This window comes from Pleurodeles waltl, chromosome 12 (assembly GCF_031143425.1).
Source record: "Pleurodeles waltl isolate 20211129_DDA chromosome 12, aPleWal1.hap1.20221129, whole genome shotgun sequence".
NCBI lineage: Eukaryota > Metazoa > Chordata > Amphibia > Caudata > Salamandridae > Pleurodeles > Pleurodeles waltl.
This window is the reverse complement of record NC_090451.1, coordinates 696,252,038-696,279,404: the sequence shown is the minus strand read 5'-3', so window position 1 is coordinate 696,279,404 and position 27,367 is coordinate 696,252,038. Positions and strand designations below refer to the sequence as shown.

At 45.8% G+C, this 27,367-nt stretch overlaps 1 protein-coding gene across 2 annotated transcripts in view; it reads left to right on the top strand.

Moving 5' to 3' along the window:
* Nucleotides 1-27,367, top strand: part of NLGN2 (neuroligin 2) — a 275,173-nt gene that overhangs the window by 97,127 nt on the left and 150,679 nt on the right. For both annotated transcript variants that reach the window (XM_069215582.1, XM_069215583.1), the window contains exon 2: nucleotides 17,583-18,435. In XM_069215582.1, the coding sequence (XP_069071683.1) occupies nucleotides 17,958-18,435 (478 nt within the window). In that variant the 5' untranslated portion in view covers nucleotides 17,583-17,957. The remainder of the gene's footprint in view (nucleotides 1-17,582; nucleotides 18,436-27,367) is intronic.

Here is a 27,367-nt window from a genome sequence, read left to right as displayed (position 1 = left end):
CAGCCTCGCCTCTAGCCAGCCTAACTCTAGCCAGCCTCAACTCTAGCCAGTCCCAACTCTAGCCAGTATAAACTCTAACCAGTATAAACTCTAACCAGTATAAACTCTAACCAGTATAAACTCTAACCAGTATAAACTCTAGCCAGCATAACTCTAGCCAGCCCCAACTCTAGCCAGCCCCAACTCTAGCCAGCCCCAACTCTAACCAGTATAAACTCTAACCAGTATAAACTCTAGCCAGTCTCAACTCTAGCCAGTCTCAACTCTAGCCAGCCCCAACTCTAGCCAGCCCCAACTCTAGCCAGCCCCAACTCTAACCAGTATAAACTCTAACCAGTATAAACTCTAGCCAGCCTAACTCTAGCCAGCCTAACTCTAGCCAGCCTAACTCTAGCCATTCCCAACTCTAGCCAGTCCCAACTCTAGCCAGTCCCAACTCTAGCCAGTCCCAACTCTAGCCATTCCCAACTCTAGCCATTCCCAACTCTAGCCATTCCCAACTCTAGCCATTCCCAACTCTAGCCAGTCCCAACTCTAGCCAGCCTCAACTCTAGCCAGCCCCAACTCTAGCCAGCCCCAACTCTAGCCAGCCCCAACTCTAGCCAGTCTCAACTCTAGCCAGTCTCAACTCTAGCCAGCCTCAACTCTAGCCAGCCCCAACTCTAGCCAGCCCCAACTCTAGCCAGCCCCAACTCTAGCCAGCCCCAACTCTAACCAGCCCCAACTCTAACCAGTATAAACTCTAACCAGTATAAACTCTAACCAGTATAAACTCTAACCAGTATAAACTCTAGCCAGCCTCAACTCTAGCCAGTCCCAACTCTAGCCAGTATAAACTCTAACCAGTATAAACTCTAACCAGTATAAACTCTAACCAGTATAAACTCTAACCAGTATAAACTCTAGCCAGCATAACTCTAGCCAGCCCCAACTCTAGCCAGCCCCAACTCTAACCAGTATAAACTCTAACCAGTCTCAACTCTAGCCAGTCTCAACTCTAGCCAGTCTCAACTCTAGCCAGCCTCAACTCTAGCCAGCCTCAACTCTAGCCAGCCTCAGCTCTAGCCAGTCCCAACTCTAGCCAGTCCCAACTCTAGCCAGTCCCAACTCTAGCCAGCCTCAACTCTAGCCAGCCTCAACTCTAGCCAGCCCCAACCCTAGCCAGCCCCAACTCTAGCCAGCCCCAACTCTAGCCAGCCTCAACTCTAGCCAGTCTCAACTCTAGCCAGCCTCGCCTCTAGCCAGCCTAACTCTAGCCAGCCTAACTCTAGCCAGTCTCAACTCTAGCCAGCCCCAACTCTAGCCAGCCCCAACTCTAGCCAGCCCCAACTCTAACCAGTATAAACTCTAGCCAGTCTCAACTCTAGCCAGTCTCAACTCTAGCCAGTCTCAACTCTAGCCAGCCTCAACTCTAGCCAGCCTCAACTCTAGCCAGCCTCAACTCTAGCCAGTCCCAACTCTAGCCAGTCCCAACTCTAGCCAGTCCCAACTCTAGCCAGTCCCAACTCTAGCCAGCCTCAACTCTAGCCAGCCCCAACTCTAGCCAGCCCCAACTCTAGCCAGCCCCAACTCTAGCCAGCCCCAACTCTAGCCAGCCTAACTCTAGCCAGCCTCAACTCTAGCCAGCCTCAACTCTAGCCAGTCCCAACTCTAGCCAGTCCCAACTCTAGCCAGTCCCAACTCTAGCCAGTCCCAACTCTAGCCAGTCCCAACTCTAGCCAGCCTCAACTCTAGCCAGCCCCAACTCTAGCCAGCCTCAACTCTAGCCAGCCTCAACTCTAGCCAGCCTAACTCTAGCCAGCCTAACTCTAGCCAGCCCCAACTCTAGCCAGCCCCAACTCTAGCCAGCTCCAACTCTAGCCAGCCCAACTCTAACCAGCCTCAACTCTAGCCAACCCTACCTCTCGCCATCTCCAACTCTCGCCAGCTCCAACTCTCGCCAGCCCCACATCTAGCCAGCTCCAACTCTAGCCAGCCCAAAGTGTAGCCAGCACAAGCTCTAGCCTGCACCACCTCTAGCCTCCTCCAACTCTAACAAGCCCCAACTCTAGCCTAGAATTACAGGATCCAGTGGAGTAGTTTTTATAGCTGAATCTTCCAGGGTTGTAACCCGAGGATCTGCAGCACCTGCAGTGCAGGGGGTCCCTGAATCCTTCATGGGCTCTACACCTTACAGAAAGGCCCCATTCAACCCAATGCCAATGAATATGTGTGAGATATGGGAGACCCAGGGGCCCCTCTTCACATTCTGCAGGGAGCCCCATCATTTCATGTTATGCCCCTGGGAACTACACGTGCATGTATCCAACCTTCCAGCAGCTTACTGACCTTTAGGATGAATTTATTAGTTGACACAGAGGAGCATATATAATTGGTGTCACTAGATGGAAAATACGAGCTGTGCAGAGGTCGCCTGGTGATCTAGAGTTAATGGTTTGCGTAATTTGGGAAATAGCCTCATGGGAGACCACGAGACGCACATCAGTACTTCCATATGCATCTCTGACTTACATGTTGGGCTCCTGATTTGTGCTTAAAACTCAACCCCTACCACATTTTCTTTTCATTTTGGCCTTATTCCAAAACAAGCTGAACAGTATCAATAAGGGGTTGGGGGTGTAAGAATTATGCGGACCGGAACAATTTTTCCCCCAGCACTGGCCCTGCTCCAGCAAAAGCAATGTGGGGCTGGTTTATCATTCTGTCACCTTGCTGGCTGTGTGAAAGCGCATTAATGCACCGTATTTACCATTACATGGAGCATTCCTGTCCTTTCCTGGTACTGGCACACTTCTGGCTGCCCAGTGCCCATGGAGGCACCCAGGCATCCTGGCGCAAGGGTGCCTGAATTGAAAGCAGGATTGTTTTTGTGCAGGTAGGGGCATCTACATGCATAAAAACAATTCTCAGAGGCATCGTTCTCTTTCTATGTGTACTGCAGAAGACGTCTCACCTGGGGAGGTGTGACATTTTCACACATTCCTAGGTCTACCAGTAATGATAAAACTAGGAATGAGTCAAAATCCATGGATGGATCGTGGGAAGACTCACTCTACCCATGGCACACCTCCCTGCCACACAACAACAGGAGGCAGTGATTTTCGCTGCCTTGAGTTACTCTAGATTTGTCAAGCCATGCAGGGGGACCTAGGGTGGCCTTGCATGGCTTGATACATCTCACTGAGGTTTTGCGTCACTTTAGCACCCCGAGTGGAATAAGGGTGATGTAAAACCTTAATAAATCTGGCATTGTGTTTGTAGCTTTCAGATACAGTATGGCACTCTTCGCTGCTGCTTGGAGGTGCCTCCCTTAGCAAGCTGCCTTATCTCGTCTCATCTAACGACACATACTGGTCCCTCAGGGGGAAGAGTACAACTTTCACGACAGTGGTTGTACCACAAAAACGTTTCTGGATCAATGAGGTTCATTTAGTAGTATATCACACATGTTGAAGAACTTGAACTCAATAACTTAAAGCAAAGTCATACAGGTGCTTCTACATACTAACAATGCCATGTAAGTGAATTGTGTGTTAGTAAAGTGCATCAGTGCTATGTACAAAGAAAGTAAATAAAAACAAAACGTGGTTAAAAATCGTGAGGTCTCCAATGAACTCCCCTGATATAGATGTTCCAAGTCTACTGACACTTTATAAAGTACAATCCACATTCAAATTTAATGTCAACGTTTCGGTCCCAAAACATCCAAATAATTCAAATGGGTCATCATCAGGTCAGATTATTTATGTCGGAGGCACGTCTCATCTATACCAATATCATACGGGCTAGTGGTGTCAAAAATAATGTAGTGATAATCGAAGTTCCGTTTTCACATGGCCTGGGTATGCTATTTACTGTGTCACTCTGTAGCATACCCATCTAATGGCTTGCAAAGAGACATCCATCATTTAATATAAAGGGACCATTCGATTTCAATCCTTAAAGGTTGTAATGGAAAAGTCCATTCCCCCAAATGGCTTGTCTGTTCAGAAGCCCGTTATCTCGTTTGGACTGACTGGTGGCTTACTCTGCGTCCGTGACGGGCGGTATGTCCATTAGGCCTAGATTCATCTCACCTCATCGGCATGACAGCCTTGAGTATGAATGTTTAAAAAAGTCCAATACTTCACACCTGAAAAGACAAGGTGAAGACCCTGTAGACACCAATACTGCCACCACCTGAGAGCAGGGCTGTTTCCCAATCATTTTAGTAAAACATGCACACATAGTTTTGCAACACAAAAAAATGTAGATTTTATGTGTCAAGGAACACGTGGCCATCATATTACGCTAGAAATGGGCCATGGCTACATCCATTCAGCTCTGCCAGATTACTCGGGTGTCATGACATAGGCGTCTGCTGAACTTTTTCGGGGGGTGGGTGTCCAGACTGATCCATCTGCCATGGGTTGCGGTGTCCCAGACTGTTTTTGGAGGTGGCCGCAGCCGTACAAGTGCAGGTAGCGTAACACTATGGTGGCCGTAGTGTTACACTGTAATGTGAGCCTGTACACCAGGCTGTACCTAAATCTGTTGTTTGAGATTTATATATATATATGTATATATGTATATATATATATAGGCCGCTGGAGCGCTTCTTTCTTCGGTGTCGATGTGCTAACACTAAACCGGTACCGAACGCGAACAATACAGTCGAATATTCCGATAACTAACTAACTTTTCCGAACCGAAATACGGAGTGAAGAGGAACACGTCCGAACCCGATGGCGGAAAGAAAACAATCTAAGATGGAGTCGACGCCCATGCGCAATGGATCTGAAAGGGAGGAGTCCCTCGGTCTCGTGACTCGAAAAGACTTCTTCGAAGAAAAACAACTTGTAACACTCCGAGCCCAACACTAGATGGCAGGATAATGCACAGCATGTGTATCTGCAGCTACACATGCCATCGAACATATATATATATATATATATATATATATATATATATATATATATATATATTTATATATATATATAAAACAAAGGGTGAAACTCCATTGGGGTGTATATGTTCACCAATAGGCAATGGGTGAGACTCCCCTGAGTTATGCATGGTTCTTTATGTGCCAGGAGTGAGTCTCTATTGAGGCATGTATGGTCAGTGGTAGACAGTGTATGAGACTTCATTTATGTATATATAGGCAGCGGTGAGCAATACGAGATATTCCATTGCGGTAGATAGTTTCAATGATGGGCAACGAGTAAGGCTCTTTTGAGGGTACAGGTGGTGATGTGGACATTGTTAGTCAAAGGATGAGACTCTATTGGGCGGTACATGGTTTCACTGAGGCACCTATGGTTAGTGATGAGCAAGGAGAGGTCCCTATGGCAGTACAGTATAGGGCAATAGGAGATCTTCCAATGAAGCACACAGAGTTATTGGTGTGCAATGAGTAGGGCTTTATTGGAGTACATTTGGAAAGTTATGGGTATTGAGTTGGACAGCTTCCCAAAATCCATGGGTGGATGTATACTGCTATAGATGGCCAGTAATAAGCAACAGGTGAGACTTTGTTGGGTTTCACGGGGCGCACATTGTGAGCAAGAGACGGATGGGGGCACATTTAACACAAAACCCTAAAGTCAGTGCCATTTGTTTGCTTCTCTTTGTGCCAGCAGCAGGGAGTGCCAGGAAAAGCCTGTTAATCTGTGAATGGTGCATCTACATCCTCTGCTGTGGGAAGTATCATAGGCCGGTGGCTTGTATTTGCCAAGCGCTCCCCTCTTTCACCCCCCCTTTTCCGTCGAACAACCACCATAATCGTCCCTGTTCTCAGCAGCCTGGTCACACTGTCCCATATATCTGGGCATGCGCGCTTGCATGCACCTGACAGCTCCACATGGCACTGAGGGAGCAAGCAGCCAACTTTACCAGCTCCCAATACACTGAGAGTAGATTAGAATAATTGTACCAGCCCCCCCAGTGGTGAGAGGGCAATCTACCATTAATGTACCAGCCTGTAGTCTGTTACTGACTCAGCAGGTAAGGCGGCTTCTACAGGGAGGCCTGAGATGTCCTCCTCGCAAAATGGTGCAGACTTGTGTGCCCTGGTGGACTGTTGTGGACCTGTGAAAACTATTCCCCCCGGCACAAACTTCTATGCAATGAGGTTAAAAAATACAGCAATAAAAAAATTATTATTTAAACTTGCAGAGCTTAATGGTGGTTGCACGTGCAGACCACTGGAATTCCATGGAATTCTGTGGAGTTACAGGCGTAAAATATGTATGTTGCGCTGCTCGCGTTGCAGTTCAGCACAGGTAGAGTACGCAGCACTGAATGATCAGAGTGAATGGCACTATACAGATGAAAAATCAGCATGAACTGCACCATACAGATGAAAACTCAGCATGAACTGCACAATACAGCTGAAAAATCAGCATGAACCGGTCCATACAGCTGAAAAATCAGCATGAACCGCTCCATACAGCTGAAAAATCTGAGTGAACCGCTCCATACAGCTGAAAAATCAGAGTGAACCCATACAGCTGAAAAATCAGTGTGAACTGCTCCATCCAGCTGAAAAATCAGCGTGAAAGGCAGTGGGCACGAGCGCTTGGCCATTTGAGCTGATTTTGCTGCTGCTGAAGCAGAAAATATACTCGAGAAGCAGCCCTCTGACCGCCCGCGTTAGAAAATCGTGCCAGGGAACGCCAAATCTTGCTTGTGTTCGCCAGCTCATATTTCTGCATCCTCGTGGGGAAAAAACGCACCACGCAGCGATTGGCAGAATTTTTCTGGGAGTTACAGAGTAATGCAGAGTCACCAAATTCGGCCAATTACGCAGGCGGAATGAAACATTTTGCCCACCCCTGGTGCTCATCTTTGGGGACCAGCACTTATTTTTCATCAGGACAGAACAAGAGAGAGAAAGGCAGAAGACTCAGAATGATTAGAGGAAGAGATACACAGACAAAGAGCAGGGATGAAACAGAACCTGCAAGTGTGAGGTAAGGGCAGGGAGTGTCTGGTGGTGGATGAACAATGCATGCAGTAGGATCCTTGTGTTTGGCAACCTCGAGATTCCGCGGCGCTGATTTAGGATTTCTGAAGAAAAACTTTGGGAACCAGCACTTATCTTACAAATTAAGCACTGCCAATTTGCAAGCTTTGCAAAAACAGAAACATATTATTGTTCTGTCCCTGCCTCTGCTCTCAGCAATATTTCCAAGACCTGGACGCACGTTTTTAACCATTTTTTGGCCGAGCTCAGCATGCTGAAGGCTAATTAAAGAAGAATAAATGTTTCCAAAGCTGCTCCTGCCCTGCAGGGACCCAGACATCCCCTATTCTTGTCATGGAAAAGAAACTCAGGGCCAGGACACCAAATGAGGTTTTAATTGAGAAAAAGAACTGGAAAGCAAATTAAAACAAAATGTTACATCTCATTTGCTCATTATTGATTTCATTACTGGGCCTGCAAGCTCGGCAGATATTGGTGGAGGGGGAGGGAAGAGAAAGGGGTTGAGGAGGTAGAAACGTTCTTCCAAATATTCATGGCGTTGCACTGGGACAGCTGAGGCTGTCCCTTCTGAGCGCCCCATTGCGGTAGGCGCAGTTTGGCCAAATATTCTAACAAACAAGGGCGTAACAAGGGCACCACAGACCTTGATGCAAGCAAGGAAAATGTCCCTCCTGCTCCTTGGTTGGATAGTAAAGGACAGCTATACTTGGGCGCGCAGTGGACCACTCGCATTTCCTGGCCCCGGTGCCACTGCACCTACTGCACCATTGCAGTGGCCCCATTTGGGCCCAATGCGTCAGTTTGTAGATATGGAGCAGCGTGGAGCATTGATTGCGCTACCTCTGCACCAACAAAAGTGACGCAGCTCAAGCTCCTTGCAAATAAGGTCCAGGGGGTTGAAAAAATGCAATATTTGTAAAGTCCTTATAAGTAATCAAAACACATTTTTGGATTTATGCTAAAGACCATCAGCAGCAGCAGACAATAATCACGTGGAGCGATCTTCAGAAATGCCAGGTTATCCTTGGTTAGTTCAGAGTACCTCTCCCAGTACTGTGTTTTTTTTTAAAACACTTAGCCAGCTATTTGTATCTTTGGATTTACAAGAGAGTGATTCAAAACTACAAGTACCAGAAGTCCAAGGTAAAACCAGAGCTGGTTCATCTACTCACGCCTATCATGGAGCTCTGAGGAGTGATTCTGGTGCACAGCCACACACTGGTCCCTTGGCGTTAGAGGGACATGTGGCAGCCATGTTTTCTGATGACAGTAATGGCCGTTCTTCTGGTCACGCCATATTTATAATAGGAAATGTGAAACTACCAGTTCCAGCATGCTTAGTGGTATCTATTGGTGACAAATGATTCCATAAGATACACTCACACATATGTATACATTATATATATAGATATACACTTATACATATAAATAATATATACATATACATATATACAGATAGATAGATAGATAGATAGATAGATAGATAGATAGATAGATAGATAGATAGATAGATAGATAGATAGATGAGAATAAACATTTGGTCTGCCCTTTTTAACCACTGGCTTTATTTGACCAGCTTGTTTCAGCCACTGACTTCACACTGAGTACTCATCTCTCATCTCATGCCATTGGCTGTTTTGTTCCACCTCCACTTGAGTGCTTGCATTAAACTGCACGAGGGGCTACTTTATAGCCCTCTGCCTTCTCCGGCTGCCTGTTTTTGTGTGTCAAACTCTAATGTGCTAACGCCGCCTGCACCAGCACATTAAACCCAGACCCATTGGTTTGCCAATGCTTGTTTGATCTCCCACTTTCCTCTCTCAGCTTCTTCTATTTCGTGGTCTCTTTCTCTGCTATCGCTGTTTTTCCCCTAGCATGTATTTTTCATTATACATCCATCCAGTGCCTATCTGCTCTGCCACCCGGGGCTGATTTATGAAAAGGTTTCCTTTCACTCTGAAACATTTTTTGGGTTGCACAATAAAAACTAGTTTAACCAGATTGGTATTTTTATCATCTCGTAGCTGACAAGCAGGACTGAATGTAAGCATAGCGCTGGGCTGCACTCCATTCAAATATTTATGGAATTGTAGAACTTAATGTCCTTCTAGCGAATTAGTTCCGAGGATGCATATATAATATTTTTCTAATATGCAAGTTTCATGATTTTTTCATATAAGCAGACTTCCCAACTCACATGGTGCTACTGTGTCACACAATATCGGCTCCCTTCACACGATCACCCAGTGAGGAGCAAATATCTCATGGTGGCAAGCTGGAAACCACTGCCCAGAGGGGACTACCTGCTCCTCTTTGAAGGCTGTGATCAGTCAATGTTCATAAAGAGCTGTGAAAACAGCATCAGCATGCTTTATTTTGGAGGTGGCTTTAGGTGGGGTCAGGGGACAGAAGTGACTCTTAGGTAGTTCTTTGCACGAGGCCAGGACCCTTTGACAGCCGTGCCCCCTCCTCAAACAGAGAACGTTTTCAGATTTTGCGGATCTGTATCAGGTAGGACATTTTGTGTGTTACACAATTTCACTATGAATCAACCAGCATGTTTCGACACTGAGACTTCTTCAGGGCAAGTGTACACTGTGCTAACTTTTCTCAAGTCTTAAGTTGTTTAGTTAACACAACAGATACATTCTCGGTTACATCATCTGTAGGTTCTGTTTTGCAAAGTGAAGTCCCATAGTCGCCAAAATATCTCCTGTGGTTGATGTATCAAAACACTTGACTAGTAAGTCTATAAAAATGGTGTGCATGTGTTGTCTGCATCATGGCTCCAGCGACATTGGGCCAGTTAATAACTGTTGTCGTTCTCACTCCCCCATCTCATGATAATTGAACAGTCATCTTGGCCGATTGCTGACACTTTTTCTAGCCTTCTGAAATAAACCACCCCTTCGTTGTCTGCGTGACCACTGGCACCACGAAATACCTTTTGGATTGACCTACAGGCTCAGGGAGTACCCTGTAAGTTTGTATAGTGTGTAATTTTGGCTTCATCACGACCTGCCCTATTCTAAGCCCCTCCTTCTACTAATGTTTGGGTACCAGAGGTAAAGATCTGAAAGCCCAAACCTCTTCCATAAAAAGCCTAATTGTTTTGGCATAGAAATGTATAATTAATAGCAACAGTGGCTGTTCTCAAGTGGTGATCTCCACTAAGTAAACAGGGCTGCTAAGGTAAATGTGAGAAGGGCTTCAAGGTGTGAACCTCTTACTAAGAGAGTGAGATTTGGGGTGCCTGCTGATCGGTGTCCTGGGTTGAGGTGTGCTGTGGGGTTGTACTACTTAGTGGTCCCTCACAGTCAGAGCCGAGGCACATCCTCTCCCACTAGGGGCCTAGTCTGAGTATGGTTGGACGGTTCGCGTTCAGACCAGAGATATTTGTGTCGCACTGAACCTGTAATGGGGGTCGGACTACATTTATTCACATTAACGGAGTAAAGGGAGAGATGGGGTCTGACCAGAGCTGGTAAAGTGAAGCATGTACTGGGGGCTCCTGTCTAGCCTAATAAATATTTAGGGGAGTTGAGGAAATAGCTGCTTGACCTACTTACATGTAATATGATTTTGTGGGTTTTTGTTGGAGTGGAGGGGGGGTGAGCGAGGTGAGGATGACTTCACATGAAGTCCCACCCCTAAAGTTTAAAAAGTCATGCCATGTGACTCAGACTTTAGGGCAGAACTACAAAGCCACATTTGCTGTTTTTGGAAAAGGATGTTTGTTTTTGGAAGCAAATTGAGTTTACACACTTACTTCCTTTGTTCTAGCTGCACTCCCCCCCACCCCTTCACTGCTGCCTATACCGACGCCCACCCACCCCCAAGACCCCCCAGCTCTCTGCACCATCTTAATGTTACATTTCATCAACATGTCCACCTGTTGTTAACTTTCTTGTTTTTTACTCCTTAATCCCACATGAATATCTGTCTAGCCTTAGGGCCAGGCTACATCCTATGTCTCTATTTGCTAAATTTTGTCCACCCATCCTCTGGTTCTCAACACTTTTGCGTTTACCTTTGCTTATTTTGAGCTCTCCCCCTCCCCCACCACCACACATACTCTCCCTAAATTGTGCTTTCTGTCATCCAATACCTTCAGCACCTACCCCAAGAGTCTTCCCAAGCCTCCATCACCTTAACCTGATAAGTCATATGTCCTAAGATCATAATAGTGACTGGTGCAACCCATCATGCCGAGGCAACACAGGGCATTTGTATTTTCTTATACCCGCAGGGGACGCCAACCCAGTCCTTCTGGTCTTACAAAAACTAGATAGTTCCTTGCTCCCTCCTTGCATGCCCTATTGATGGCTGCTTTCAACCCTCCACAGACCCACTGGGAAGCAGCTGTATCTAGACAGGCTCTGCCTGTTCCCACTTATCCGGCATCATATGCTCACCCACACGAATCAATATCACATCTCACCTCGGCTGCTTCTCTCTCGATTCCCACAGCACAGGCAGCAATAAGTAACAGCCATGCCTCCTAGCGCCTACCCAGACGCTGCTGTCTTCTCGGCGCCTAGGGCCAGTTATTGCCCATAACGCTGCCCCCTTTTAGGTTCTCTCGCCCACTTCACTGCCGAATGGCTGCAAATGTAAACACCCCTTTCCTGACTCCTCATAGCTACCAACCCCGTTGAATGGAAATAAACACCCCTTTTGTGACGCCTCAAAGCACCCAACCCTGTTAACTGAAAATAAACACCCCTTTTCTGATTCTTCAAGGCACTTAACCCTGTTGACAGAAAATAAACACCCCTTTTCTGACTCCTCAAAGCACCCAACCCTGATAACTGAAAATAAACACCTCTTTTCTGACTCCTCAAACCACTCAGCCCAGGTGACAGAAAATAACACTGCCTGGCAAACACCCAGTCTGGCAACTAGGGCAGATCCACAAAACCACACCCAGAAATAGTTCAACCATCACCTACCCGAACCATCCATCCCACTCTCCCCCAACCTAAGTTAAATGCCTCAGTCATTGTCTTCCTCCTGTAAGACTGCGTGCCAAAGCATCTCAGTGAGCAAAGTCCCTGCTGCAGGGAGTTCTTCCACACCTGCCTGTCCAAAGCTTCCCCTCATACCGGTCCGTACACACTCGCTCATTGCCTGAACCTCTCACCTATGTGTACCTCCGATGAGCTGCCCCGGGGTCTGGCAGAGTCCCCCTTGCCCCTGTGGCCCTCTGCCCAGCCTTACACCTGTGTACCTGTATGTGGAGCTGTTCTCATATACTCTGACACTAAACACCTGATACTGGAAAGAGAGAAACACAGCCATTTAAATATAGCCCTGCACAGGTGGGACTCCCAGGCGGAAGCCCACACAACTCTGGTTGCCTCACAATTCCTTCCAAAATGTCAACGCTATTGCCTGTCTCTTGCCCTGTCTTCGACCCTTTGTAGCTCCCCCCCAGGATGCCCCCTCACAAATTATCCCCCATTCATTTAAAAACCCCAGAACTATTTCCTGTAGAATGCTATCCCTGCCATTTTAGCAGTAATCCTTACTGGCAAAATAATCTTTCCCATCAGTGACATGACACAAATAATCACATCTTCTTTCCCTGCTTCCAAACCTGACCTGCTTCTGCTGTTCCTCTCTTCACCCTCACTCTTGGCAAATTCTTTCCTTGAGATAGGCGGTAAGAGATGGGGAGAGTGAATCTTTGGCCAACAGCCCAGTCCTCGCTGCCCTATCGTCCACATGTCCAGTGACGTGGGTGTTGATTGCAGCCCCACTTGCAGTGCCAGTCTCACTGGATATTAACCACTGGAAATGAAACAGTGCACTGCCCAATATTCTCACCCTGGCCCCGTCTGCAATGGGCTAGGAACCAAACATTCTGCTGCAAGAAGAGCAAAACGAACCCCTTCAACAGATGCAATGAGTATAAAACAGTGATGGATGGAATGCTTGAATTACTCTCAGCCACTGGTAATCACTCGGGCTGCATCCCAATCCATCATTATTTTGCAATCCATGCCACCTCAGTTTGGACCCAGCTATATGCAAGTCAGTCTTGACCCTGCTCCGATAGGAACAGTCCAGCTCGAATTGCAAGCCAGCTCTTCCATGAACCAGAACACAAGCGACCCAGGACTGGTTTCGCCCTTGTTATTGGTTCATCAGCCAGACGTAGCTTGGTTCTCGGGACAGAGTGAGCACAGGACCCACATCTGGGCATACCCATCCCACGTATGTCAACACAACAAGTATACAAAACAGTGATAGATGAAATGCTTGAATTAATCTCAGCCACTGGTAATTATTTGGGGGTGAATCTCAATCCATTGTTATTTTGCCCACCATGCCACCTCAGTTTGGCCCTAGCTATATGCCAATCAGTCTTGAACCTGCTGCTACAGAAACAGTCCAGACTGAACTGCCAAGCCAAGTCTTCCCTGAACCAGAACACAAGCAATCTAGGACCGGTTTCACCCTTGTTATGGGTTCATAAGCATTAAACATATACAGCACTCACTCATCACAAGCAGACATTCTAGTAATTTCAATCACCACTGCTTCATTGTCTACCATAAACATTACCTTCCTGCTGCTCACAAAAAGATATATATGCACGGGGAGATGTCCAGTTTACGGAGGAGGGGCGAGTTGGCACTTTCTTGTTCTAGGTTATCTCATACATATATCATGATACTACTTACAAGGATTTGTTATATTCTCATACCGTCAACCCTGCCTATGTGACTGTATATCTCATGTAGTTTTTGCCTACGGTTGTTGATACAGTGAATTGATTTGACACCCAAGTCGCTCCATATGGGGAAGGAAATGTCTCTAACTTTACTCTCCTTTTCATCGAAAAAGCAATGAAAAATGTCCTTCTTGCTGTTCAGGTCTCTCCCCAATAGTGTCACAGTCAGCTCTTCTTGAAAAAACTCTAGAAACACAACCTTGTGCTTCTTCTCCTTCCAGTTATCCGGCCGGTGCCCTGACAACCAATGTTCCTTCTAGTACAGCTGCAACACCCCGCAACTGACGCAAAATATTTCCATACTCCAGATGATTGGTTTCTTTAACGGCCACCTCATCACTCCCTTATGGTTGTCCAGAAAATAAAGCCTACCCTGTCAGAAGTCCTTATTTTGAGTGTAGTTTTCTTAGTCTTCTCCTGACCATCTTTCAATAGAAGGCCCTTCCTAGAGCCACCACCCTGTATATAAAGTTCAAGCGACCAAAGATTTGCTGCAGCTTCCTGCCAGTGTCGGTCCTTCCCCTAATGGATCATAACTTTTCTTTCCACCGACTCAGGTAAAGACTCCCTCAACGGTTGTGATGCTCGCCTGTACAGGTAACTTGAGGAACTGTCCTTGCCCAACACCCCTGTCCCATTTTCGCTTCCCCTGAAACCAGATGCACGTCCTTGGATCCCAAAGCACTTGACCAAACAGTGTTTCTCGTTACACTTCGAGCAATCGTGTCTAAATTGCAAGGAGAATGATAGTGGCTCCCTTTGTTGAGATTCCAAGATCCTCTGTACGTATGTCAACGCCGGTGGGCACTCCTGCCCATTTCACCAGTTCCCTCCCCTCAGCATTCAATCCATCTCATTAGCCCCTTTGGCACAAGCAAGCCCCTAACCCCCATCTCAGGCACCTCTACTATTGTTCTCCCTCCAACTCCAGCTGATCCTCCACCCAAGCAGGCCCATGTCCTTTCCCCATTGCAGGTGGAATATTCTTGGGGTGCTTGGTGTTCTCCCCACCACCGCCCTCTCTATCTACATCATGCCAGGCAGCCTCATCTTGCTACCTAGCGTGCTCCAAAGTGCCAGGAGTGGACCCAATCAACTTGACCTGTTTATTGGGAATCCTAGATTTGAACCAGGTCTTCTCACCATCTGAAGTGCCTACCTTTCCAATCCCATCTAATGCCTCTTCAGGCAGCAGCCACACAGGAATTTCCGTCCCCTGCATGCAGTTCCATCACATAATGACCTGTTCAACAGGACATCGACTGTTACCCCCTAATGGAGCCATGGAAACCTGTAGCGATGCCCTCAGATGTCCCTTCCAATGGCTTCTAAAGCCCCTGGAGGACAGCCTTTATGGTCCTGCCCTTCTGCATTTCTGCAGCCTGCTCCTGACATTGCTCCATCACTGCCCCCCTCCAATATTGGGGCGTCCCACTTTGGAGGAGACACACAAGGGTGGAGAGAGGACAGCAGCAGGTGCTGCTCTCCATGACCTACCTGAGGTTACTGGTGCCACAGGGGTTGCATCGAGATCCAGCAGCCAATTCCCTGCACCACATTTGTTATGGAAAGGGGTTGTAAAATTATTTTTGACCATGTATTAAATTATTACGCAACAGACTTATATCTGCTCTGTCATTCTTGCCCATGTTCTCCAGCCTCTCCCCGCACACGAAAGGTGAATCTCCACTCTCCCTCCCCTCCACACAAGGCCCACTATTAGAGCTGATGCATCTCGCATCATCCCCAGCCCGGGGGCATGCACAAGAGGACGCCACACACAGAGCTCGTAACCAATGTCTTTATTCATCAGCGTACAACATTCAAACAAACTCATTAGCTCATGACCGCTAATAACTACACCTTAACTCCTCCCAAATGAATACGTACTGGATTTCACTGCGTACACCCAGGACCGTGAGGTCCTAGTGCTCACAATCCTAGGACACTACACGGCACAGGGGAATTAGAAGGGGTTTATGAGTGAAAAGAGCTAAAACAAATGAGTTATGCAGCGCAGCGGGTATTCACATTTATGCAACGCGCATTAGGGGCCTATTCTCCCAGCTGTAGAAAATATACTCACCACCCCATGCTTCCTAGAGAACATAGAGTCTACCCATGAACTTTCATTTAATGAAGACAATGCATTCTGGGAATTGTAGGTTTGGTTCATTTAAATCAATTTGATTAACACACCTGAAAACAGTGATTTATTGATGAGTTAAAGGAAAGACAAGGTTTGAAATATGTGACCGCTGGGGAAATGGGACGACAAACACCGCATAGAAAAGTGTCTCTGTGCTATTCCCCAACCTCTGATTGATTTACTGATAGAGCAGTGCCTCGATAAAGGGTGACAGCATTGAGGCAGGGACAGCCTCATGTTGAGATTGTCACTCTGCCCTGTAGGATCACCTCACTTCTGTGTTAAACGGACCCTGTCTCTGGAGATGTTCAGCCATGAGAATCTCTTTTTACACAGTTTTTCATCCATGGAGGCTAGCGTGGGAGGGCCTTTCCTCTGTGGGCTGAGCGAGTTCCATCTCTAAAGTTGTTCAAACATGGCTGGCTCCCCACACAGTACTCCCTTCACACATCCCAGCCTGGGAGAGCGGCAGTTCCTCTGCCAGGGTCTGCAGCTCACACACCACTCCCTCCATGGAGTGCCTGGAAACCCTCTCAGTGATTAGCAGCACTTTACAAATCGAATGATTGATTGATTGACAGAGCCCAGTTCCAGCTCTAAGATATTCAGACGTGGGTGTCTCCCCAACATAGTCCACCACTCTGTTCATGTGACTCAGGGCCTGAGATGAATACTCCATTACAAACGTGACAGATATCCCGCCTGTCGTATTATCCTATGAGGACTGTAATGCAGCAGAAGGGATCTCAGTATTACATCTGCCAAGTTCTAAATCAGGCCCTCAGTCTTGGGGAACTTCCCTCTCCCCGGCTGATGAGGTAGAATCTCTAAGATTCGGTCCTAGGGGTCTCCACTCACAAACGTCTCCCTCCATTTAGCCAAAACCTGGATAGGCGTCAACCTCCTGTACTGTCTATGTTCCATGGCCAACCGTGGCTAGCACAGTGCTTCTCTTGCCCTAGGGGCATCACCCTTGCCAGGCCTGCTGAACTAGTGTGGGTGAGATATTGCAGATTTATTTGAGCCATCCAGTGCTTTTGAGAAAGTTCCATATTGAACCTACCAGGAGGAGAGAGCCAGCTGTCGGAGCAGGTAGTGCACTATAAGTAAGCCACGTAGCAACTTGAAATGCCAGTCGCGAGGCCTACTGACTGGACCCTGGAGTTACTGACTCACCCCACCACACTGTATTTTACTGTTTGCTGTTGAGTTGTGTTAGTTGGGTTACAGCTGACTTCACTCTAAACAAAAGTCACTCGTTTATTTCATTCGAGTTATTTCTCATGATGTCTAATGAATATAAAGCCACACTTTTCTTTGCGTTGACTCCAATGTGATATCATATCCTGTGACGTCATCATGAAGCCGACACTAATGTTATGTCATTCCTTGTGATTGCATGAATATGTTTATTGGAGTTTTTAAACCTAAAAACGCTACCTCTTTTGGTCATAGAATGTTGTCATATATGCCTCTTTGATGTATGCGCCATTCCTGATGTAATCAAGCCATGTAAAGGTCAACCAATGGAAGTAACCTGTTCTCTTCTCTCTCTCTCTCTCTCTCTCTCTCTCTCTCTCTCTCTCTCTCTCTCTCTCTCTTCTCACTCTTCATTACATCCTGTTTCACTCTGCTCACCATACCCTTCCTCTGTTTAACTCTCCATTTTCCTTCCCTACCTCTCATTTTCTCCACCCTATCGCTCTCTCTCCCTTCGCTACTCCTAGCCGCCCTGCCTGTGGATGGTGAAGACGGACCTCTGCCTGGCAACCCCATGGATCTCCTGGCCCGACCTAGGTGAGGTTGGCGGTGCGACATGGAACGCAACAGAGCAAGAGCAGAGGAGTCAACCAGCACCAGGTCCATGTGCCCTCACCCTCATCTCAGCCACCTTTAGGATTATCTCCTGTGCCCACACCACTGGAGCTCTGTGACCCTTTGTTGTGGGCCTCCGGTGGCCCACAATAATCCCCCCTCCACCCCACATTGAGCTCTGAGACTGTTCCATTTCTCTGGAGGCCTTCTGCGCCATCTTTTTTGCTGCATTGCCTCTGTGCACCGTCTAACTCCTGCTTTGAACTGAATCGCCTCTTGGTGCCACCATGTTGTTGGCCTTGGGTTTGCACACGGTGAGCTTTGCTCTGCGGGTGCTGAATGTCAGGACAGGCTTTGCATTATTTCTCTGGTTGCTGGGCCTGGCCCTTCGCTCAGGCCTGCTCTCATGCCAGAAGACAGACGACAAGTACCCCGTGGTGCACACCAACTACGGCAAGCTGCGTGGTGTCAGGAAGGACCTCAACAATGAGATCTTAGGCCCTGTGGTGCAGTATCTGGGCATCCCCTACGCCACACCACCCGTGGGTGTCCGTCGATTCCAGCCTCCTGAGGCTCCTGCCTCCTGGACAGAGGTGCGCAATGCCACACAGTTTGCACCCGTCTGCCCACAGAATATTCACGGCATGCTGCCTGGCATCATGCTGCCCATCTGGTTCACCGACAACCTGGAGGTAGTGGCTGGCTACGTGCTGAACCAGAGCGAAGATTGTCTATACCTGAATATCTACGTGCCCACGGAAGATGGTAAGAACATAGCATCTAAGTAGGGTCTGTGTGCTACGCTTGCAGCTCCCTCTTCCCCCTTTTCTTCTTATTTTCCATACTTTCCAGTTATTGTAAACTCCTATTTTTGTGTATATCTGTACTGTTGGTCATTTGCCTTGTTACACTTCCCTTTTACTTTATTTATTCCCAGTTGTAACCTTTTTGTTTTATTGCTTTATGGTCCAATGCCTCAATTCTCAATGTTTCTGTAACACTGATACCTAGAGAGTCAGTACCAGAAGGGCTGCCAAACTTGAACCTTATGAGCCCAAAGATGCACACGTTTCTCCAAGAACTCTCATCTGTGCCATGTTTTCCTGCACGATGAGCCCCTTAGAGCCTGTAACTAAAAAGAGAGCTGCTTCACTGTTCAAGGCAGGTCTGTGTAGTTGTTGCAAGTTATTCTCTGTGTTCAGAGATCTGAGTTATCTGCCATGAGCTGTCCTAACTTTTGCATATCTCCGTATCAGACCCCCAGAAGACCTTCTTTCACCTGCACTGGGCGGAATGAGTGGGGATGTGCCCTACATCAGCCTGTTCTTTATGTTCTGAGATGGGTGACTCCAAGAGAAGTGCCATATGGTGCATGAGATAGATTGTGTGCCCAAGGCCCCCCACGGAGCCAGATTGAACTGTGTATTGAACTGTGTTTTGCCAAAATGAAGTGATTCCACGGATCTGGAATAAATCCAAGTGTCATGCTCCCTTAACTCCACAGAATGGGATTACCTCTCCCAGCAGCCTTCACAGGTCAGCAAAGCCCTCTGTCTCCAGTACGCTCCTGCTATTTGGGTCTCAGGCCAAAATAGCCCTCACAGGAAGGTACACACATCTTCCTTGGAGTTTACAGATTCTCCCAAACTTTTGCTCCAGTTAACTCTAGCCCCTAGACAGCAAGCAAGAGGATTCCAGGAAGGTCTGACTTGCTGACCTAGAATGCAATAGGATACTAAGCTTCATTCAGCCAGCATCCTCTGTGGATGATGGATGCTCATGTGACCACAGAAGTGAAGCTTGCACTCCATAGTATGGAAAGTCTAACCTAGCTCTCCGGTGGGGATATTGTATCGGGAGAAACTGTCTAAGAAAGGAAGGCAAGCCGAAGGCCTGCTCCTGTGGCACCTATCAGAGAACTACCACACGCCATGAGAAAATATAAACTACAAATACAAAGACAGCAGGAATAAAAAGTAAAAAAAAAAAGGCAACAGAATAAAGACTATATGAAAATATCAACCTGCAAACGTGTCAACCTTTACAAGATTTCCACATCCCACCAACAGAGGGATGGAAAAAAACACTATTATGACTCCAGTTCTAGCTCAATTGGGAGTAGATGCTGGAAACTGCAACTATTTGTCAGAATATTTGTCACTTCTCATTGCTTAGTCTCTGTGTCGCGTTTTATGGTTGCACTCAAGATTTCTGTATTCAGTATGTCCACCAGGCATCAAGCCGGGTCCTTTTAAGATCCTCCTGCACTCCATTTGGGGATTTGAATAGAAGTTGAATGTGCTGGTGTTTGTTGGAGAGCAACTCCAGAACCCAACCCATCTGTCTTCTTGATCTGAAAGTTCCATAAGAATCCTAAGGGATCTGGAGATTACTGACTCCTGTCCATGAGTGTAGAAGATAGAAGTGGCCGCGTAGAGTAGACTACATCACTGCAGAGTGGCCAGAACCCCTGCTGGTCACACTGGATCTTTGGCATGTCTCGAGGGTTGACTCTTTGGCTGAGTGGCATCTTAGGTGGTCTGATGTCTGTGCTCCCTAGTGAGGTGTCCTTCTTGAGCTGAACCTTTCCTGCATGTCTTCCTTTCAGTTTTCCAAGGTCACCCAGAAGCTTGCGAAAACTCAGACTTTGCAAGATGACCCAAGTGTCTGAAACCAAGGTGCTGCTGATGAACTATCCTCAGTCCTGGAAGGGTACCACACCAATTAAGGACACTCTGTGCATATGGAGGAACCAATCCTTTCCTTCCACCTGAGCCCAGGAACTCTTTAATTATAGTAAACTCCTACCTCGTAGGTGCTTGAAATTGGTTGACATTATTGGGATGTTTGATGTCCAGAGATGCACCAGTGCTTTGGTCTCAGAGGAAACCTCACTCACAGGGAGAATAAACAGATGTTCTAGCCATGTTCCTTTTAACCTCCAGACTGGAAAGGTCAGCTACTTAGATACCGCCCCCTTGACTGGAAGAGTAAATGATCATTCTTGACTTGTTACCACACAATTTGCATCCTTCATTGATTCATTCCTAAAAGAACCTCACATTTCTGTCCAAACTGCAAGAGCTATCTTCTGACCTTATTCATGAGGAAGAAATAACTTCAAGGTAGAAGTGATTTCACGTGCCCCAGATATCTAAGGAGCTCAAATTATAATGACTGGGCCAATGAGGTGTTCTAGGAATTCTTCCAGAGCACTGTGGGACCTGATATCTTCCATGCCTTCTGGGAATCTACAGCAGCTTCCACCACTGTTCAATCCGGTGAACTTTTGTCCCGAAAGGTATACATTCCAACCATGCAAAACATAAGCACCTTTTGATGCCTGTCAAGGGCATCCACCCATAGATGTCAAATGTAGGGTGGCCGCATGGGCTACCCAGGTCTTCTCCAAACACTATTTCCTGGACACCAGCTCAAGGCAAACTGGGCATGTAGGACAACATCAACCCATCTATTGCATGATAGCCAGCAGTGAGCTAATCCTCATGTATATTTCCTCCTTAGTGACCATCTTGAACATTATTAAGGAAAGCTCTAGGTGCAAGATTAATAGACTACTTCCAGTTTTGTGCTCAAAATTCTAAAGCCTACTGTATTCAGAAAAAACCCACCCCACATGTTGGTATTATTGTGGAACTGAGACATTAAGGGGACGCATATAAAAGGTTAGGGGCCCAAAAAAAGTAGGGTGCATGCATCTTTGACCCCACTCTATGGACACTATGGCACTGTATCTGGTACTGTCCACTAGGTGTCAGTGTCCTCTCGTGATGTGAATAAAGGGACCTTTGCAAGGCGAACAGAAGCTACTGTATGACTTACTTTTTGTATGTGATGTTGTGTTTGAATTACTCTTTTCTTCTCTTTTTTGGGGATGGGAGCAGAGAAAAGTTGAGTTACTTTTGGTGGTTCCTTCCGAGCAGACATTTTTTGTGTTATATTTTTCGAGTGTGAAGAGCAGGGGGAGACACAAATCACTTTGGTTCCATTTTTTTATATTGACTGCTGCAGTGACCAATTTTTTTGAAACTTCGAAATACTTTTTGTGTTTTTTTTTCTCTTGGCTTTTAATGCAGGAGTCACAAACATTTTGGTATTTTTATTGTATTTTTCTAAGTTCCATTTTGTCTTTCTTTGACTGGTGGTGGGAACATTCTTGAACAAAATAAAATGACTGCTCTGACGCTTTTTATGTCTCAAGGAGGGCGTTTTGGATTCGAAGCAACAGTAGGGGAGGGGGTTCTGGAACTTAAAAATACATTTTCAGGGTTTTACAGGCCGCCTGGTAGCTTTAGTGTATAGAAGGATGAGATTAACTGAGACACTCTAGGCGAGGTCCTTTATGCCAAAGCTGCCAAAAGTCCTATTTATCTGCACACACAATCCTGTCTCCATGCACCCTTTGAGCCACTGGCGATGAATCTTGTACCCACGAAGACTTTGCTATATCAGAAGATGAATCCTTTATCTCTCAACATTATGATGAAGGGAGATGAGTCACTTATAGGTGCACACTTTGACCTATGGGGAAATGAATGCTGTATCTCTGAACACTTTGACCTCTGGAGAGATAAATCCTGTATCTCGGAGCACTTTGACCTCTGGGGAAATGAATCCTGTATCTCTGAACACTGTGACTATGGAGAAATGAATCCTGTATCTCTGAGCACTGTGATCTCTGGGGAAATGAATCATCTCTCTGAACACTGTTGCCTATGGGGGAATAAATCATTTATCTATGAATACTAAGGCCTATGGGGAAATTAATAATGTATCTCTGAACATTGTGATCTATGGGGAAATGAATCTTGCATCTCTGTTCCCAGTGGACTATTAGGAAACGAATCTTGCACCTCGGAAGAATGTGGTAAATCATCAGAGTCATTATCTATCCCCGCATACTGCAATTTATAAGTACAATCAGCTGCCCTCTCCTCTTAGTGTGATAACAGGGTGATGCACACGGTTACCTATCAGCAGATGAGTCCTGCATCTCTGTTCCCTCTGATCTATTGGAAATGAACCTGTACTGCTGCACACTGTGATCTATCAAGAGATGGGTTCATTATCCCTCCATGCTGTGATACAGTGGGAGATGAACCCTTTATCCGTGAGCTTTGAGAATATATTGGCAATTTCATATTTATCTCTTCACAATGTGGCATAGTGGGGAATGAGTCCCTTCCTAGCTCCGCACACTAGCATATGATGAGAGATTAACCCTCTCCACACCAGGACACATGGGAGAAGACTGCTTTATCCCTCAGGGCTGTGATCTGTGTGTGAGTCGAGTCCTGGATCCCTCCACACTGTTATCATTATCCACCCCCATATCCCCCCACCCCCGGCTCCCTGTCAACCTGCATGTACTGGGCCACCCAGAATGCATCATGCCTCTGTACCCTAAGGGCCAAATTTTCGAAAGCGTTTAGCATTTCTTAATGGACCGAATCGCAATTTCGGCCTGTTAACAAATGCTAAATTGCTTTCCGGGTGCATAAAGGTCGATAGGGAATCGCAAAATGCAATTTCTAACGAGTAGAAATCGCATTTTGCGATTCCCAAATAGAAAATCGCAAATAGGGATTTCCTGTTTATGATTTCCTAAGCACATCTACAAAGCATTTCCTAAATGTGAAATCAGCATTTAGGAAACGCTAGTACCGTCAACTCCAAGTCGATGATAACCATGTGCAAGTTTAAAAAATGCACCGAAAATGCACTTTTGTAAAGTGCTGTGTGCTACGTACATTCCCCTGGGGCATTTGCATGCTTTACATGTGGAACACTTTTTTTTGGGGGGGGGTTGTCAATGGGGACCAGAGGTCTCTAGGCACCCTTGGTTTTGCATTTCCTAATTTGTGATTTCCTATTAGGAAAATCACAAATTTGGAAATGCAAAACCCTTCGTACCTGAAGGAGCATTTCTGAAACAGAAATTACCTGATAGTGATCACTAGCCTGTAGGAATCGCTATTAGGAAATCTCTATTTTTGTACATTCTACTTTGCATTTCCTAAATAGCGATTTCTTAGGATTTGCTATTGAGGAAATGCAAAACAGGAATTTCGTACATCTGGCCTTAAAAAACCCTTGGTTGTGTGTTAGAACATTCAGTACAAATAATTCCACTTGCTATAAGGTAAGTACTACAGACAAACACTATGGGGGTTATTACAACTTTGGAGGAGGTGTTAATCCGTCCCAAAAGTGACGGTAAAGTGACGGATATACCACCAGCCGTATTACAAGTCCATTATATCCTATGGAACTTGTAATACGGCTGGTGGTATATCCGTCACATTTGGGACGGATTAACACCTCCTCCAAAGTTGTAATAACCCCCTATATATCTTGAAGATATATAAATCGTCAAGGTATATATAAGTGGAATTAAATATAGTACCTGTCCTTACCTATACATAGGTGCACAGTATTCTGGGAGTTGATTTCTGTTATGATGTTATAGTATGTTATTAAACCTCGATATTCTGCTGATAACTTGAGATGAGCACAGTAACACCTAATTTTTGCCCCCATTTTGAGATCAAAACTAGGAATATTACTGTTTCTTGTTTTCCTGCACAATTTTTCTAGGTTTTTACTGAGAAAGTCTATGCTGGAAAAAGAGCATGGTCAGTATGATATTACCCCGCAAATTTAATCCGGGTTCTGGCTGTTCCTGGATTACCAGAATCTGGGTTACCTGGGCTCTGACAATGAGTGCCTAAGTCTTCCCCCTGTTTCCCCACCGTGTCAGTCTCACCTCTGGACTGTGGATGGCACTGGGGGGCTGAGGGATGGCAAGGGTGGGCACCCTGCCACCACCACCCCCACTCCACCAAACACATACCTTTTCAATCTTAAATGGAAATTTGAACATTGTTTTTTTCCAGGCTGTGGTGGCACAGGCTGGCATGTGCCCTCATTCAACCCTGGAACATGGGCCCCCTAATCCTCTGATTGGGTAGTAGAAAAAACCTGGGTCCCAGTGCAACTGCTCCAGATGGTTTATAATAGTCACGTCATTCTGAGTCATGTATACGTCTATCTCTCTCTCTCTACGTATAGAGCGATATTTATATATAAACAAAATTATACGGGTATGAGGTTAGAAAACCACAACTGTTTAAATATTCTCCCATTGAGCAGTCAATCAAAGAGGAGGGAATGGACCCTTCTGATTGGTAATAAGGAGAATGTATAGGGCAGCTTGGCAATACTACTGTAATTAAAGGCAAGGAGGGGTCAAAATATAAATCCATCCCACCTAGAAAGGTGTGGTTGTGGCAAGTGCTTAGGTTAATATATGTATATATTTTTAGTATATCCCACTCAACATCAGCTGCATCAGCTTCCCGCCTGTGGTGGCGGGTGCCGCTCTTCTGTTTTACCTGGTTAAGATGTCCCTAGGAGGGCAAAACTTGTACTGATGCCCACTACAGCGCTTTGGTGCCACCAGGTGAAAAGCTGGTACTGTCATCTAAGTTATGACAAGGAGATGCCAAAGCTGCAAGATGCTCGTCTACTGGAGATGGATGGGTTTTACCGTCAGTATTCACCATGAACGGTGGCCGGCACTACTCCTGCCGTGGCCACCACTGGTCATAGGCCTTCGTTGGAATAAAGGGTAACCAGAACCTACTCTTCGGTCAGCTCAATCTACATTGTCTCTGGTAGGCCAGACTGAAAGAAGAAGGGGTTACCCTCACAGCACTGCCAACAACTGTCCTAAGATGCCATGTCCCCCCTCCTTGCTTCCACCCTTCAGCCGTCCCATGCACGCCACACCAAAATATCCTAGAGATGAACCCTGCATCCCAGCACACTGCTATGTGCTGGACGATGAATCCAATAACATCCTACTGAGAGATGAATCCCTTTTGTGTGTATACTTGGAACTCCTGGGCACTTAATCCTTAGACTGAATGCTATAATCTCTTGTAACTTTAGTATTGCAACTCAGCTCTCATAATGCCCCAGAAATATTATTTAAACTACACTTCATTTCAATTTCCTTCAATTTTAAAATGTGATTTTAAAAAAAAACCTTAAACTGTGTAAGTACATTTTTCCCTGCACACTTATACTGTTGGGAGATTAGTTTTTTTTGTTAATGTGTAGTCTAATTGTTTGAGCGAGATCCCTTATCTCTGAGTAGTCTATTGGTGAAGGACACGCTGCATGCTATAAGTAACTGAGAGATCTTTTATCCGAGTATACTGCAACACACTGAGAGATGAATCCTTTATATGTGCATGGACTGATATACTGGGAGATAAATGATATAGTGGGAGATAAAATATCAAACCTTGTGTACTGAGATACATTCCAAGATGTCTATTTCATTCCTAACTAAAGGAATGTGTTAGATTACTATTTCCCTAAAATCTGTAATGATTGGAAAATGAGTCTTTTATCCCTACATTATGAACTATATTAAAAGATGAATCCTTAGTACACGGATGGATGTTTTAATCCTTGTTTTATTGGACAATTTATCCTTTATTTCTAATTTGAATATAACAAGAGTTGAATCATACCTCTTTGTTATAGAATCTGTTGGGATGTTAATCCCTAATACATGTCTGGATCTTGTGATCCATATACACTATAATCTATTGGGTAAATACACATTTACTCTGCACTGTGATACGATGAATTGTCAATATGTTAATTCCATTAAATTGAATATATTGTAAGACAATTTACTGACAGATTAATCCTTTACCCTGACGTACTGAAATATATTTGAAGATGCTGCCTTATTCAGTATAAATGACAAATCTACCCCTAAATCATATGAGGGTGGATGAATCAACTGAAAATTTGCTATTGACATATTTTTTTCATCTACAGACAGTGCAATATTTTGGTGGGTAACCACTTGTTCCACATCACAATATGATCTCTTGTTAGAGCACCATAGCCCCCTTTTACAAACATCTGTTGGGTTACCTAGGAGAAGTGGATTAGACAAACCCTCCCATCTAGAAAGCTCTAGAGAAGGCTATGGAATCATGAAACAAATATTGGTGGGGGTTAGCGGCGCCCCACAGTGTGATAGATTCCAATTTCCTATCATGGCATCACAACACCGTCAGGTGAGGGCCTGAGCAACAAGCTCACTATTTAGAGAAGGTTAGTGTTTTGTTACATTGGGCCTGATTCACAAAGGGCCACAAAGGGATACCCCACTTGTAGCAAGATCTTCACAATGGGAAACTGCAGTACGGAGGTCTTGCCATGAGTGAGAGACCCCCACCACGACTGCTAGGCCTCTGCCACGACTGTGGGTGCCCTTTTCATATAAGGCCCATTGTGTGTATGCGCGCACACACACACACACAGCTCTCTCTCGCTTTCTCTCTCAACTAGATAAGAGTGGAAAGAGTTAAGGAACAGGATGCAAGTGCTTTTGGGCCTGGAGCAGTAAAACTGTGCAGCTGAATATGTGCTTGAAAGCTCAAATGTGGTCGATGGAGACATCTAGAAAGATAAGGATGATGAGATAAGAGTGCTGAGATTTTTCACCTAGAGGTCCCACGATACAAGCTGCTCCTTTAAGTCTAAGGAGAGCTGCGCAGATTTAGCTTCCTCTGTAAGTCTCCAATTTAGCTTCCACACCCTCCTGGAAACACCATGCCACAAACTAAAGTAGTTAAACTCCTTTCCT